At 40.0% G+C, this 15,127-nt stretch overlaps 1 protein-coding gene across 1 annotated transcript in view; it reads left to right on the top strand.

Annotated features, from left to right (window-relative positions):
- Positions 1–1,063: 1,063 nt before the first annotated feature.
- LOC110167742 (sodium- and chloride-dependent GABA transporter 2-like) overlaps positions 1,064–15,127 on the top strand; it is a 19,261-nt gene continuing 5,197 nt past the window's right edge. Inside the window, exons 1-10 of the mRNA XM_055152693.1 lie at positions 1,064–1,082; positions 1,166–1,315; positions 2,521–2,655; positions 4,389–4,526; positions 4,986–5,079; positions 7,707–7,839; positions 8,147–8,281; positions 8,582–8,685; positions 10,738–10,862; positions 11,446–11,558. Coding sequence (XP_055008668.1) covers positions 1,064–1,082; positions 1,166–1,315; positions 2,521–2,655; positions 4,389–4,526; positions 4,986–5,079; positions 7,707–7,839; positions 8,147–8,281; positions 8,582–8,685; positions 10,738–10,862; positions 11,446–11,558 — 1,146 coding nt within the window. The remainder of the gene's footprint in view (positions 1,083–1,165; positions 1,316–2,520; positions 2,656–4,388; positions 4,527–4,985; positions 5,080–7,706; positions 7,840–8,146; positions 8,282–8,581; positions 8,686–10,737; positions 10,863–11,445; positions 11,559–15,127) is intronic.

The raw sequence follows: 15,127 nt of genomic DNA, 5'->3' as shown, positions 1-15,127 counted from the left end.
CTGGGTCACTTCTGGTTTAGACCTGGTTTAGACCTGGTTTACACTCGTCCCTCCCTCTATCGCAGTTTACTTTTCGCGGTCTCGCTGTTTCGCAGATTTTATTTTTTATTTTTTTTGTGCAATTTTGCACGCCCTTTTATTTTATTTTTATTTTTTTACGTTGTATGAATGCGTATTGCGTTCCTCCCGCTGCGTCCTGACTTGGCCAAGGGACTCCTGTCTCCTGTACAGTACAGTACAGAATGTGTTCAGCTGCCAAATTTAAATACATGTTTAATCTCTAGCAGTGTGATTCTGAAGTGCTGTACGGTTGCAAGTTTTCTCCCCGACGAAACCCACAACGTCGACGAAACGTTCTGCACCGACAAAGGCTCCTGCGCTCGCACCCAAAAGGCAGAGGAAGATGCTAACCATCACACAAAAAGTTGGACTTCTGGACACGCTGAAGGAAGGTAGAAGTGACGCGCTGTAACAGACTCTTGCACCGGCTCGGGTACCTGCAAATAGTTGCTGAAATCAGGGCCGCGAGCCCGAGCAGCAGGGTCCATAAAGAGCGATCGGGTGACAGCCGCTCTTACCTCCGTGAGGTGCGGAGCAGAGCCGCTCCTTTCTCCTGAGGTCACCTTCGAGCCCGTCCCTACAGTGAGTCCTGTTATAATCCTAGTTCACTTCTGGTTTAGTCCTGGTTCAGCTCTGGTTTAGTCCTGGTTTAGACCTGGTTTAGTCCTGGTTCAGTCCATATACAGCGCAAAAGTTATTTTGGTGAGAGTAACTTAAAGTAATGCAATAGTAATGTAATGCCTTACATTTTAAATGCAGTAATATTGTAATGTAACGAATTACTTTGAAATGACAGTAATAGGTAATAAATAATGCATTACAGTTTCAAAGTAACTTGCCCAACAGTGGTCGTTAGGTTGAAGTTCAAGTTACTGACACCTACAGGTGACGATTACAGCCTGGGGAAGAGTGGGCGGACTTAAATCTGAGAACCCCAGGCAGAATTTTGTTGAAGTTGTTTAAGTGTGGACAAGAACGCAGCAGAGAGGACGAGAGAGGACAGATGAGGACGGAGGAGAAAGGCGAGAGAGGACAGCCACAAAGATAGGGAAAGGAGAGGGGACATCCATGGAGACACAAGAGGACAAGAGTGAGGACAGAGGAGGGTCAGAGGGCATCTTGGGGCACATCAGCACGGAGAGTGAGAGAGAAAAGTGGAGCCATAAACGGGAGTACATCCTGGCATCGGCCGGAAACATGGTGGGCCTTGGCAACGTCTGGAGGTTCCCCTATCTGTGCTACAAGAATGGAGGAGGTCAGCCAAAAGTACTTCTGAAATGACTAACATACTCATACTACTACTTACAACACCACTATTAACCTGCTCCCCTCCCTGTGATTAATGAATGTTTTATATTACTACATTACTTAACTAACCATTACCTCTAGTATTCGGTTTCTCTAAGCTGTGCTACAAGAACAGAGGAGCAGCCTCTGATAGTGACACATAGTGCAGTTACAGTGATAATGAGGTGACAGTGATTGTCTAATGCACAAAATCTTTCCCATCCTGAAGCAGGAGTAAAAGTCCAGCAGGAGTAAAAGTATATTTGATGAAATGTAACTGAGAGTTACTCACTTACAATGAAAAAGCTGCGGCCCAAGGTCACAGGTTACTGTGAATTTGAAATGACATAACGTTCAAGGAAATGCATATACCTCTCCAACCTGAAATACAAGAGCAAACTAGAGTCGCTCTCTGCTCGTCTGGTTCTTCCTGGTCTTTAGATCCGCCTACACAACTGTAAACCACTGGCAGACATTTTTTTAATGTATGGCATAAACTTTTTTTTTTTTTTCAACTATAAGAGTTTTTATTGCTAAAGATCTTGAAAAAAACATAAAGCGAAAGCATGCTCACCTCTCCACAGATCAGACCTGTAACTTGTCATGGTCTCCAGCCATATTCCAGGTACAAAAGTTAGATCAGAAAAGTTACATAGTGTAACTCTGAAGAACACATGTTGTGCTTGTTTGTGTGCTACAGTTATAATCTATGACACATGTGGATCATTATGTTATAATTTGGCCATTTTAAGTTGTAACATTGATCTAAAATGATTTAATAAAAGAAAGAAGTCCACAGACTTCTGCTGGTGTCTGGTGGAGAGCTGCACATCACACTAGGAAGAAGCTGATTATTATTATTTATTTTTTTCATTTGTACCAAAATGACTGTGCTGCTGCTGAATCTTGTGTGTATCTTTGACTAAAAAATACAACTGGAGAAGTGCCAGCGTCACAGTGGCTGTGTACTGGTGGAGGTGAAAATGGGGTTTGATCAGCAAAATGGCGTCTTGACTGACTTGACTTTGGTGGTGACGGGAAACACCTAGAATATGCTTAAAAGTTCTGAAAAGTCCATTTTGTAATAGAGGTCTGCTTTAAGATTGAATATATATTTGACTATTTGAATCTGTTTTATTGTGTGTGTTTTTTCTCACAGTGCGTGTGTTTCAGGGGTGTTCCTGGTGCCTTACTGTTTCTTCGCGGTGCTCTGTGGGGTGCCCCTCTTTATGCTGGAGACTGTGATTGGTCAGTACTGTCAGCAAGGGGCAGTAACATGCTGGCTCCGCCTCTGCCCGCTCTTCCAGGGTGAGTGCAAAATAACAAATGTGCAGAACATGTACACAAAATTCCAAAACATTCCAGAATTCCATCTGACAATGTGCAGCACTTTCTACATATTATTGAACACATGAAAGTGCACATATTATACTGGCACAGGAAGATTCTCGTGATATCTGTGAGTTCAAACTCTGAGGCAACTGGGTTTTTAAACTCCACACACCTTCAGTAGAATTACTGAGATGATTTCAGCCCTCAGGACTTCCAGTCTCTACTGAACAAAAGGTAAAAATAACTTAGGTTAATTGGAAAGTTACCACTTAATGACATCACAAGGTGGATAGAGCATTTTGAGCTTTGAGATGATGAAAGTGCCTCATGGTGCTCATGTGATCATCAAGTATGCATTGGAAATGTAGACTGGCAATGATCCATGTACTCTAATGTTTAACTAAAAATCCTTTAATAAGTGATCCTTTATTAAGGCCTTGTCAGTGAACTGAAGATGTCCAAACGTCTAGGTTAGTGTTTCCTTTCACACTGTGGGGTTTTGTCCTAAACTTATTGTTAATTCTTAGTCCTTAGTGAAAATACCTAAGAGTAAATAAACCCTTTAGAAAAGCCAGGGGTGCTCTTTCTCTCCTTTGTTATTCATGATAAGTCTGGAAGCTCCGGCAGAGGCAGACTGTCGTGGTGTGTGCTCTGAAGAAATGGAAATGTGTATATTTTTCTTAGTAAAGTTTTGTCTATAAATTTATGAAACACATTTTTCATCACTCTTAAACCTTTTGAAAGACTCTCAATTTAAAAAGCATGTACTGATAGTTTAAAGGCTTACACATATTCAGAGAGTGGAGACCTGTGGCGCTTGTGTCTGCTCTGTTGTTATAATTTAATACACATTATCTTTAAATTTGTGCATTTTAAATCACAATATTCATCTAAAATGACAAAAAAAAAAAAAAAAAAAAACAAAACAAGTCTGCTGACTTCTGCGTAAAAACAAAACAAAACAAAAAAACAGTGCCCCGTGGGAAGTGAGGTTGCTGTAGACGTGATCACAGCAGAGACACGTGTCCTCTCCTGTGGACAGCTCAGGTCATCACTGAGCTGTGGAGTCTTTTCACTTGTACCAAAATGACTACGCAACAAAGAGAATGAAGCAAGTACAGAACAGTGAGTGGATGCAGCAATGTGGTGTTATTAAGTGTTGAAAAAGTCATTAGCATTCGTTACTAGTTACTTGTCTCAAAAAGTAGAGTTAGTAACTGAGTTACTTCACCATAAAAGTAACTAGTTACCAGGGAAAGTAACTATGGCATTACTTTTCTTTTTTTTAAATGGTGCACTCACACTAGGACTTTTGGACTGTGTCGTGCTCAAGCACAGTTGTGGAGAGTTCTGTGGCTGCACTCACACCAACAGCCAAGCACCGCTGTGCTGTGTGTGTGTGAGCCACGTCTGATGACAGCTTCAGTGAGCAGCTTCAGTAAAACGCGCAGTAACAGCGTGTTGATGACGGTAATGACAGTGTAAAGATAGAAAAGGTAATTAGTTAGATTACTTGTTACTGAAAAAAGTGCCGCTGTTAGTAACAGATTTTATTTTAATGCCGTTATTTCCATCACTGGTTATTCAGTAATTCAAAATTTTTCAAACAGTGTAACTGGTGAGAGGAAACAACTCGAACATGGATATTAAAAGCTCTGAAAAGTCCATTGTATGGAATAGGTCTGCTTTAAAGACACGTGTCCCCACAGGCACAGGCTACTCCATCTTAATGATCCAGATGTTCTCACGAGCATACATCATCATCTTGGCCTGGGCGCTCCTCTACCTCATCTACAGCTTCAGAATCGTGCTGCCCTGGGCGTCCTGCAACAACCCCTGGAACACAGGTCACAATTTCAGTTGTGTTTTGTTTCATTCACATGTTTAACACACAAACCTGTACATTTAGGCAGGTTCTTCTCTCAAAACACTCCAGTTTGTGATGTCATGTGTAATATGTGTAATACAGAAAGTGTTCTACTTTGTTTTTAAACTTCGCTTCACTAGAATCATGGATCATTTCAGCCCTGGAGATGCCAATCTCTACAGAACAAAAGGTAAAAGGCTTAACTTCAAAACTAGAGCTTCATGACATCACAAGGTGGAACAGAGCATTCTGAGCTTTGGAGGCAAACTAATAAAGCAGGATTACTCAAATATTTGTGAATGAAACAAACCACAACTCCAGGTTTGTTTTTGATGAGGTAACAACATTTTAACATGGTTTAAAGTTCACAGGAGTCAGGTGCATTCAGAGTGGGTTGTATGTGCAGACAGGTGCGCTGACAGTGTGCTTCTGCATACAGACAGGTGCGTGGATCTCTCCTCCATGAACGGGACCACCCCACTCAACCAGAGCCTGGCTAATGCCTCCACGTCGTCTGTATCTGAGTTCTGGGAGTGAGTCTCTGCACACCCTTTAACGACAAGCCACATGATAACAGGCTCAACACATCCAACATCAAAACTAGCGAACTTCATGAAGTTGTAAAAGTGCTATGTCATAATCCACAGTTAGGAGTTACTGAGAAAAATATTTAATAATGCCAACCATCTTTCCAGAAAAAATTTAATCTTATGCAATTACTTTACAGCTGCAGAACAGTAATAATACAGTGACAGCACAAGGGAGACATGTTTTCTCAAACCTTTTACACATAATTTACAAGAAAATTTACAAACAAACTTTGTTTTCCTCTAATAAGAGAGACATTGTAAAAATAAATAAATAAATAGCTTTTTTAGCACTTTGCCCAGAAATGTCAGCTGACTGTTGTGTCTATGATCACCCAGTTGTTCCCAGGCCCTTTCTGTATTTTAAAGTTTAGATCTTATATTGTAGTATATGTTCCTATGCACTCTGAGACTCTGACTCTTTCACCTAATAGTATGTAGTGAAGTGAGTGTACTTTATTATTATTCAAAAGTTCTCAAATCAAGTTTACATGCTCTCTCATTCTGCACCATATTTACGTTCATAGAAACCTCTACATCTAGAAATCTCTACAGGTACACTAATGGGTTTTGTGCAGCTTTAAAATGAAACACTGCATAAGTACATTTTGCCAAAATGCCATTTTAATGAGCAGGGCTAGAATTCCATTGGAGACAGAAGTAAGTGTCTGATGACACGCTCACTTAATACTCATAGAACACCTGGAGAAGGACACTTCTTTAACCATTCCTGAAGTTCCTGCTTGGATCAAACTTTCATTCGGGAACATCTAGTCATGTGATGATCACAGAACAAACAGTGGACGCTGAATGTTGAAATGGTGGTGTTTCTTTGACTTCTTTGCTTCTTTTCTTCTCTGGCTGCTCAGAGCTGAGGTGATCTTGCTGCTGTTGTTGCAGACGCCTGTTGGATAATCTGTGCTGCTGAGCCTGAGTGTAACCGGCCAGTCAGGTTGTCAGCAAGAGCTCAAGGTTCCTGTAGCTGAATGTCAACAGAGGTGGTTTCAAGTCACTTTAGATTGTCAAGTTGACACAGCTGACTCAAAAGAGTCTAGAGCAGGAGTATCAAACTCAAATTCACAGAGGCCAAAAATGAAAACTAGGACTAAGTTGTGGACCAAACAAAATATTTATTGGAAAATTTCAACAACATCTGCATGTTTTCTCTTCTTTTAAGATATGTAATATTAAACCTTTTCTTATTAAAATAAATGTTTAATAATAGTTTTGCTTAAACATTGAATCCAAAACAAGCATAACATAAAATAATAACAACATTTTAAATAAATAATGTCTCTATAAATAATGACTCATCTGTAGCCGGCGGGCAGCTCTAATACAGATTTGATATCTCGTGGGCCAAATATAATTGTATTGTGGACCAAATTTGGCTCCCTGGCCTGAGTCTGACATATCTGGTCTGAATGATTCTAAGTTTTTGGGAGACCAGGAAAGGTGCACATCACTCAGAGATCATGAGGCGTTATTGAAAGAAATGTATTGGAACAAATGTTGGAACAAACTGAAAATAATCAACTTAAAAATGCTAGGGGACAATGAAACTAGTATACAGATACAGATACAGTGTGTACACACTGTATCTGTATCTGTATCTGTATCTGTATACTAGTACACACAACACCTAGGCCCACATTCACATACACTGATGTGTAAATACAAAATTTCAGCTGGGTAGTTGATCAAGACGGTGAAAAGAGTGATGTGCTACACAGTGAGACAGTGTCAAACCTGAACAGACTCTAAGCAGACACAGCACCAGAATGTCTGCTGGTCCTGTGGCGGCATAAACCAGTATAAACCAGTATAAACCATTATAAACCAGTATAAACCATTAAATATAAACCAGTATAAACCAGTATAAACCAATATAAATAAATATAAACCAGTATAAACTATTAAAAACGATTATAAACCATTATAAACCAGTATAAACCAGTATAAATCAATATAAACCAGTATAAACCAGTATAAACCAGTATAAACCAGTATAAACCAATATAAATAAATATAAACCAGTATAAACTATTAAAAACGATTATAAACCATTATAAACCAGTATAAACCAGTATAAATCAATATAAACCAGTATAAACCAGTATAAACCAGTATAAACCAGTATAAACCAGTATACCGGAGAAGCCAGGTGATGAAGGTGTAAACCAGGGCTCTCCAGCCTGTAGCTCGGGAGTTACCAGTAGCTCTTCTCCTTCCAAGCAGCTCGCCGAATGATTTCTGATGACACGTACTGTGCTGACCAAGTAAAACTGAATTAATTATGATTATAAATGTATCGTTTTGATGTCTAACGTTGTGCTCTAATAAATGGATAATAGTTTAAGTTTTATAAAGATCTAACCTGTTCCCCGTCTAAGGTGTATTATGGCTGTTATATATGCTCCATTTCTTCCAACCGCTAACATCTGTAGCTCTCTAGAATTTTTGCTCTGTAAAGGTAGCTCACTAAAGGAAAAAGGTTTGGGACTCCTGGTGTAAACCCTGTATAAAAGTTCTTTTCTTGGCCCACATGTAAACCTGCTGTGTGCGTCCTACAGGAGGGGGGTGCTGTCCCTGTCCCAGGACATCCAGGAGATAGGGCAGGTGCAGTGGCAGGTGCTCCTGTCTCTCTTCGTCTGCTGGGTGGTCTGCTACTTCTGTGTCTGGAAAGGAGTGCGCTCCACTGGGAAGGTGTGTACACAATGTATTTATCTCAAATGAAAAAGCACATCATATTCTATCTGTAATATATGAATGTGCATGTATATTTATGTCGTCCTACAGGCTGATCTCAAACACTTTAATTACCTCTCTACATTTCCCTCATGAACAGTGACCACAAGTGTCATCCACAAAATATCTATAATATCTATAATATCTATATCTGTATTAGTGTTATGTGTTTATTGTCAGTAGTGATCCATCTGTTGGTGTCGTCTGTGTAATGTGTGTGTGGCTGTGGTTGATGGGAGTAAGTGTGGTCCTCTCTCTCTCTCAGGTGGTCTATGTCACAGCTGTGTTCCCGTATGTGATGTTGGCTGTGCTGCTGGTGCGAGGCCTGACGCTGCCTGGAGCCTGGGATGGAGTGGTCTTCTACCTGTACCCCGAGCCCTCCCGCCTGGCCGACCTGGAGGTGACCACTGCCCTTGTATTCTGTTGAGGGGACAGTGTATTCAGAACAACAATACAGAGTGACAGAGACATACCAATGAAACCAAACCTATGTATCTCAGGTAGAAATATAAAGAATTACATTGTTGGTTGAATTTGCTTTAAATAATTACATTTTGCATGATGTGAGGCCTTTATTAAGATAGGGAGACCACCTAAGACTTGACATAAGGAAGGCCATGGCTAAGCTGAGGGGGCTGCTGTTTGTGCTGCTGCAGTCTAGATACAGGTCATGTCCAGTCACTTTGTTATGTGTCCTCAGGTGTGGCTGGACGCCTGCTCTCAGGTCATGTTCTCCTACGGAGTGGCCTCAGGGACTTTGATTACACTGAGCAGCTACAACAAAAAGAGAAACAACTGCTACAAGTAAGTCTCTAAAAGGGCTTTATGAAGTATGGATATGCGTTAGGGCTGAGCAGTATGGAAAAACAAAAGAAGCACTATTTTTTTCACTATATTCATCAATTTCAGTATTCAATTCAATCTCCTCCCTTAAATTCACATTTATTTGCTTGTGCATGTTATCGTTATTGACAGAAACATGTATGGTGTCCATGCACTAAATGAGGTCTTACATTTCATTGATAAAGAAAGTTGTTTACTGTCCGTAACTTGAATTACACTGATAAGAAGCATCAGAGGAGAGAAAAAGAAAAGCTAAGGAGCTGCTGGATCAAGGAGAGGGAGGGGGACTGTGGAGATTTAAGTCAAAACTTGTGATATGCGAGGACACATGAGGAGAAAGAGACACACTGTGGCCCTAACTCAGCTCTTTCACCTAAACAAGACAGAGGTAACTCGTCTTCAACACCAGAGGTCAAGATTGAGACAAAGAGAGCCATAGATTTTGCCATGGATGGGCTGAAGTCGCCCCTGATGTTTGGTTTGGACTCTGCCAACTTAGCTAAGACATGGAAAAGCTAGAAGGAAGAGTTCTCGTTGTACACGAATCTCATCATTCTGATGTTGAGGAAACAACAACTTCCTCTCTCTCAGAGAGAGAAGAAGGGAACTTTTGGACACGCTGTCAAGTGAGAAAAGGGCTGTGAGTTCTATGATGCTGCTTATTGATGAACATTGTAAGCCAAAACTGAACGAGATGGTCGAGAGATACAAATGTTTTTTTGGTTTGTTTTTGTTTTGGTTTTTAAATCAAGGCCAGGACGAGAACATTGACAGATATGTCACGATTTGAGAGTTTTGGTCAACACATGCAATTTTTGCAACATTAAAGTTTTGTTAATAAGAGACCACATTGTTTGTAGTCCAAACAGCTCTGCAATGAGAAAGACTGTTAAGAGAGGAAAACTTAATTCTTGACTATGTGTGCACATATGCAGAGCAGCAGAGTTGTTAAAAGAAAAACAGTAAAACAATACAAGGAAGGACAGTGGAAGAAATACATGACATGAAAATGCAAGAAATGTGGAAAAGAGAACCACTTTGCAGTGAGTCCTTCTAGTCATTCTTTTGAGGACATCATGACAATACCAGAAGTGTGTGAAAAGAAAGAAAGAGACAATAATGCAGGTAAATGTAAAAGCCTGCAGCTCTTTGCAGGTATGTTCTCAGACAAGAAGTTAGTTTACTTCCAGATAGACTGTGGTGCCACATGTAATGTTATTCCAATGCAGCTATTAAAGCCAGATGCACAAAATAAGAAAATACAGAGAAAGTGATCGTTACTGTCTGCACAACAAGAGCAGATTAAAACCACTTGGGATATGTAAAGTCAAACTCCAAAATCCAAGAAATAATTAATAACTGTACATACTGGAGTTTCAAGTTTTAGAACAGGACGACAGGATTCCCTTACTAGGCTGGAAAACGGTTCAAAGTACAATATGAAAACATCCTGGCAATAGACAGTTTAGTAACAGCAAAAGAAAACACGGACAAAATAAAGACTGAGTTTGAAGACAAAGGTGTAGGCTGCTAAGAGGGCAAGTACAGGATTTAGACAAAAGTGTAAGTCTGTAAAGTTCAAGTGCAGGGTACCTGTAGCGACGATGGTGCCACTCATGGAGGAATAGAAAGATCTTTAGACAAAAGGTATTATTGCACCTGTGGACTTCTGGGAAGTGGACTATTTTCAAATAGTGACACAGTGATTCACAAGTTGAAGGCACACTGTGCTCGTCAGGGGATACCAGACGTTCTTGTTTCCAATAACGGACTGTAGTATATGTCACCCGAATTTAAGACATTCAGACAAAAGTGGGAATTCGAGCACAGGATGCCTTCACCTGGATGCCCACAAAGCAGGGAAAGGCTGAATCTGCTGTAAAAACTGCAAAACACCTCATGCACAAGGCAGCAGCAGGACAGGATCCATTCTTGGCAATACCAGACCACAGCCTCTTTGTGCTTTCCTAGTTTGTCCTTGTGTCCTGACCTGCTTCTTTGTGTGTCTTCCAGGGACAGTCTGTGGCTCTGTGCCCTCAACAGTGGCACCAGTTTTTTGGCTGGGTTCGCTGTCTTCTCCACTTTGGGCTTCATGGCCAAACAGCAGGGGGTGACTGTGGACATGGTGGTCAGCTCAGGTATGACTCTCCAGACAACATTATATAAACAGACATATTGCTCGTTGTGTTTTGTTTCACACATGTTTAACACACAAGCCCTGCACATTTAGGCTCAGTTCTTCTCTCAAACAGAAAACAATCTTTTCCACCTTGTGATGTCATGTGGTAATATAGGAAGTGCTCCACTGTGTTTTTAAAACCTTCACTCAAATCAGTTGGATAATTTCATCTGATCTCAGGCTAAAAGGAAACTATTAATACATAAGCCACGTTGTATATTATTACCTCATCAAAACATACAGCTCCTTTTAGATTAAGTTCAGCAGAGATGAGCAATTCCAGCACTGAAATTATCCACATGACTCTGTTAAAGGTGTATGGACTTTAAAAACACAGTGGAGTAATTATTATTATTATTATTATTATTATTATTATTATTATTATTATTATTATTATTATTATTATTATTGCTTCTTCTACTACTACTACACCCCAGCTCCTGTCCCAGCACCTGTCCCAGCACCTGTCCCAGCACCTGTCCCAGCTCCTGTCCCAGCACCTGTCCATCTCTGACACACTCTTCCCATGTGTTTGTGTGCAGGTGTTGGTCTGGCCTTCATCGCCTTCCCTCAGGCTGTGGCCCTCATGCCTCTGCCTCAGCTGTGGGCTGTGTGCTTCTTCATCATGCTCCTCATGCTGGGCCTGGACACTGTGGTGAGCTCACACCTCATCTGCACAGACTCCAACAAAAACAACCACAGCAGATCACTCTCTACGTGTACATGCCGCTAAACAAGCACATTCAGACTCAGCTCTGCCCCAAAACCATAAACCAGATATACAGTACAAATGGACAGAGCTACAGTCCAACAGGAAGTGAGCATGGGTGGAAGAGCTTCCTTTTTGAAATTCTCTTTAAATGTAAAAAGCGTGGCTCCTCTGTCTGTAAGTGCTGCTGTAAGGCCTCATTCTCACCTCAAAATGTTCATATTAACCTGCTGTACATGACCCTGGGCTTATATTTCACCATTTGCTCCCTAAGTCCAGCAGCCACACCCTGCCAAACCTGCAGCGTGACCTTCAACAGCCTCACTCCAGACTGGTTCATGCTTGGATTTCCAAATCTGGTTCCTGGTTGCAGATTAGAGCTTAAACAGTTAACCTCATGAGTTTATTTTAGAAACGACTGGATGACACTTCCTATCAGCTGGTGCATAAGTTCACTGTCTATTAAAGGTCATGAAAGGTGATAAAGGAAATGTCACTTCCGGTTAATGGTCTTCTGTGGCAAAATGTGTGTGGAAATGTGAACTACTGAGCAAAACTCCCCCAGCAAAACGTTATGGTTATGACTAAAACTTTCATGATGTAGATATGAGCATAGACAGAGATTTGTGCAGTTTGAATGTTACAGATGTTCAGAGTTTCCATGTGTCACATTTCATCTGCACAAACCTCTGTCTGGGTTAAGATCTACATCATGAAATCCATTTCTCATTTTATGACTTGAGTTTGTTGTGTGACTATCGTGTGCTCCGTGTTTCCTTTAAGTTTTCGTCTTTCTTCTCTTGAAAGTTGTGGATAAACATTTACACACACACATTTACACACATACATTTACACACACACATTTATACACATTTATACACACACATTTATACACACATTTAAACACACACATTTACACTCACACATTTATACACATTTACACACACACATTTACACACACACACACACACACACATTTACACACACACCTATACACACACATTTACACACACACACCCCTACACACATTTACACACACACATTTACACACACACCTATACACACACATTTATACACATTTATACACACACCTATACACACACATTTATACACATTTATACACACACATTTACACACACATACCCCTACACACATTTACTCACAGATTTACACACACACATTTATACACACATTTACATACACACACATTTATACACACATTTACACACACATTTATACACACATTTATACACACATTTACACACACACCTATACACACACATTTATACACACATTTACACACATTTATACACACATTTACATTTACACACACACATTTATACACACACATTTACACACATTTATACACACACATTTACATACACACACACATTTATACACACATTTACACACACACATTTATACACACATTTACACACACACCTATACACACACATTTATACACACATTTACACACATTTATACACACATTTACATACACACACACACATTTATACACACATTTACACACACACATTTATACACACATTTACACACATTTATACACACATTTACACATATTTACACACACATTTACTCACACATTTAGAGACACATTTATACACACATTTATACACACACATTTATACACACATTTACACACACATTTACACACATTTACAAACACATTTATGCACACACATTTATACACACACACACCTATACACACATTTACACAAACACACACACACATTTACTCACATTTATACACACATGCACATACACACCTACACACATTTACACAGAACCTGAAGTGACATTTAGCTGACATCGTGGCACTTGAGCTGATGTGAAAAGTCTGTTATTCATAAAACATTTAATCACTGTTAGATTTCATTACTGTTTTGAAATGTATTAGTTTTGTGTTGTCTCTCTCTACTCTGGTGCTGCAGGTTAACTGGCAGTTTAAAACTAATATTTCTCTGTCAGCACAGGCCTACATGGAAGCAAACAGGCATAGTAGATGTAATTTGTCCATGAATGTGTTGCCGTAGGCCTTGTGTCTGTAAGATTGGGCACAAATCTGTAATGTTTATGGTTTTGAAAAATGTTTGGGCTTATCTTTAGTGTAACTTTTTAATAACTTTGCGTTGGGTTACAGCAGTTGGAAAACTTGATGGTCTGTCTCTGATCAGTGAATCCACTTGTCAATGAGGGCCTTTGAAACCAGGAGATAGGATACAGTTTGTGTGTTTTTGAGCACCAATGTGGGTGAGGCTTAGTTGGGCCAGTGTGTTTGTGCGTTGCTCCTTTGTATGTTCTGTGCAGAAGTGTGTGAGTGCACTGGCACATACAGCTTTCTGTTGAAAACAAATTAAGGTCATTGGGATTAGCAGCAAATCTCCAATCAGGGGCCATATTTGGAAATCCTAGCTCAAAACCAAAGAATCAATCAAGGAGCGAGGCTGTTAAAGGTAATGCCCACCTGTCAATCAACCTGTTGCTAAGGCTAATGTGATAATATATGTTTATATCTTGAGTTAGGGAGAAAATAGCTAAATAAGACAGGATCATGTAGAGTGAGTAAAAAAACTATATTTTAAGACCAAAACGACATAACTCACAGTAGCGCTTACACAGAAAGAGTTGAAGGATTTTCAGTCTACAGCTTGTAAGAATGGATGTTCTGACTAACCAATGAAACAGTGAGGCTGCTTTACAAAAAATGTCATTTAAAAAAAAGTACCTCTAAAATAAAAGCAATACAGCTTTAGTCCAGGCATGAGGTCTAATGATACAATATGTTTTGTAATTCCAAATGTGCTTGAATGGGCCGGTCAAAGTCAATCAAAGGGCCGTATGTGTCAGTCCAGAAACAGATTTAAAGTTTTGCTAAAGTAATAATTATACCCAAGTCATTCATGCATTCGTGCATCATGAATTTCGGACTTCTGGGCATTGCACAATTCATACTGGGAAGGATTTTCTGAAAAAGTGAACATCAAACTGCCATGTTTGATTTCCCAGTGTAATGTGTCTATTGTCAATGTCAATCTTTTCAAAAACAGAATTGAAAAATAGTGAAAGGTGAAGGCGATGGGCAGGATTGATCCACAGGAAGGACCAAAAAGGAAACCTTTGTCTGCCTAAGAAATCATCCCGAGTTTGCAGAAAACATTTTGTATGTGGAGCGCCATCAAAGCCGAATCCCGTTTGTTAATCGAGAGGTACTGAAGACAAACAGAATGAGCTGCACTTTCTTGTTCTTGTGGTTTTACAGAAACATCACGTCTTGGTCTCTTTGCAGTGGAAGGTGTTTCTTGGAGAACAGCTGGTGCCTTTTGCTTTGGCATTGACTTTTTAACTTTGGAACCAAGGTTGACAGATCGGGATTTTGTTTTGTTGTTGCTCCACATACAAAACATTCACTGCAAACTTGGGATGATTTCTTAGGCAGACAAAGGTTTCCTTTTTAGTCCTTCCCGTGGATCAATACTACCCATCACCTTCGCCTT

This window comes from Boleophthalmus pectinirostris, unplaced genomic scaffold (genome assembly GCF_026225935.1).
Source record: "Boleophthalmus pectinirostris isolate CB_2022bp ecotype Guang Dong unplaced genomic scaffold, ASM2622593v1 HiC_scaffold_17, whole genome shotgun sequence".
Lineage (NCBI taxonomy): Eukaryota > Metazoa > Chordata > Actinopteri > Gobiiformes > Gobiidae > Boleophthalmus > Boleophthalmus pectinirostris.
The sequence above is the reverse complement of the archived record's forward strand: the minus strand, read 5'-3'. Positions and strand labels throughout refer to the sequence as shown.